The sequence below is a fragment of the Frankliniella occidentalis genome, unplaced genomic scaffold (genome assembly GCF_000697945.3).
Source record: "Frankliniella occidentalis isolate FOCC.00 unplaced genomic scaffold, Focc_3.1 Scaffold88, whole genome shotgun sequence".
Lineage (NCBI taxonomy): Eukaryota > Metazoa > Arthropoda > Insecta > Thysanoptera > Thripidae > Frankliniella > Frankliniella occidentalis.
Genome location: NW_026267217.1, coordinates 575,320 through 576,998, shown reverse-complemented (window position 1 = coordinate 576,998; position 1,679 = coordinate 575,320). Strand labels below are relative to the sequence as shown.

The 1,679-nt window shown below is 60.0% G+C and overlaps 2 protein-coding genes across 2 annotated transcripts in view; both read left to right on the top strand.

Moving 5' to 3' along the window:
* Positions 1 to 1,673, top strand: part of LOC113205879 (uncharacterized) — a 5,514-nt gene extending 3,841 nt beyond the window's left edge. Inside the window, exons 4-7 of the mRNA XM_052269283.1 lie at positions 62 to 291; positions 996 to 1,166; positions 1,250 to 1,343; positions 1,429 to 1,673. Coding sequence (XP_052125243.1) covers positions 62 to 291; positions 996 to 1,166; positions 1,250 to 1,343; positions 1,429 to 1,609 — 676 coding nt within the window. The 3' untranslated portion in view covers positions 1,610 to 1,673. The remainder of the gene's footprint in view (positions 1 to 61; positions 292 to 995; positions 1,167 to 1,249; positions 1,344 to 1,428) is intronic.
* The window catches only part of LOC113205876 (intermembrane lipid transfer protein Vps13), a 32,596-nt gene that overhangs the window by 5,519 nt on the left and 25,398 nt on the right, over positions 1 to 1,679 (top strand). The window lies entirely within an intron of this gene.

The window sequence follows — 1,679 nt, the reverse complement described above, 5'->3', positions numbered from 1 at the left end:
ATGCAGTCACCTGCTTTCGTCATCCATTCTCACCATCTCGTCCTTACCGTGCGCTCCGCAGGGGAGTCTCCGCGGCCATCGTCATCCTGATGTTCGCCGGTGCCGTCCTGGAGGAGGTGACCAACCGCACCGGCCAGCACGGCCGCTCCGACTCGGAGCAGCAGCAGCACCAGCAGCAACAGCAGCAGCAGCAAGGCGGCAGGGCAGGCGGCCAGCAGGAGATGCAGGAGCGGGCCTCCAAGGGCGGCGCGCTGACCAGCGGCTCGGCGCATAAGGAGGCTTACAAGCCAGGTGAGGAGCAAGCACCGGCCAGCACAGCTACGCACAGCACCCCTCCACCTCATTCATTCCCCTGGGGAAGTAATCCTACCCATGTAGTGTCAGTCTCCGATCACAACCGTCCGAAAGAATTACAACTCGCACTTGCCTTGAGGAAAGCCACGAGAGGGAACCTCCGCCCGCTATCGACGAACCTATGCTTAACCCCCCCCCCCCCTCACGTGCTTGTGGCACAACGGCGACTCCCCCCCCCCTCACCCCTTTATTTGCAAATACTTTCTAAGCGAACACTTTATGGAGAGTGCCGCCCCGCCCCGCGGCACGGTACGGCCGTTGCACAATGCGACAGCCGAGCACCGAGCTCGGCTCGAGGAAGCGGCTGCAATGCACCGCGCCCTGGCCCTGCACATCGAGCCCGGCTACACCTCGACGGGCGTTCCTAGGACGGGTTCAAGTCAAACAACTGGTTTAGCTTCGTAGGGCGGAAATCAGACTATTCTTCAGAAAAGTTGTGGTTTCGTAACCGAACGTAAATTCCAACTCCAAAGCTACGAGCAACTTGCGCGGCCACTAATTTTCTTCGTTTGAAAAGGCCCCCCTGAGCTCTACAGACGAGCGTTCTCGAGCGTCCTCCACCAGCACGCTGTGCCCTCACGGAGGTCCGCATCCGCTCCGTGGAACCCGTAATCATCTCTATCCTTGTTGATCGTGAGCAGGTGTGATGGTGCAGATCGTCCTCGCCTTCTCCCCGCTCTCCAACGGCGCCAAGATCCTCAACTGCCAGCAGCAGGACGAGGACGCGCTGACGGCGGTGCACGGCCTCCGCTTCTTCTCGCTGGCCTGGGTCATCCTGGTGCACACGTACCTGCAGGTGTTCGCCATCGCTGGTGAGCACATGCACCGAGAAAGTACTCTCCGCACCCGTTTTGCGAACCACCCCGATCTGAATGTGCACGTCTGCGCCCCACAGAGAACAAGACGCTGCGGACCGTGACCGAGAGGAACTTCATGTTCCAGACCGTCAGCAACGCCACCTTCTCTGTCGACACCTTCTTCTTCATCAGGTACCCTCCCCCTTCCCCTGCGCACCGCACGGCCGCCGAGGTCCTCCTGGCGTTGTTCTGACTGGTTCCCTTGTCTCTCGCGCAGTGGTGTGCTCGCGGCCTTCCTGTACTTCAGGGCGACCTCCAGGACCGCGCTGGAGAGCGGAGGCCCGCCGACCTCCAAGGTGGCCCCACACTCGGGTGCCGTCCACAAGAAGAAGCAAGTGGGCTTCCGGAAGGGGCTCGTCAAGTTCCTCATCCTCATCTTCTACCGTTTCGTCAGGTGACAACAAGTTTAAAATTACGGTTTGGTTTCGTTTTTCTGGAAATTTTCCCAGGATTTTTCCTTTGACCCCC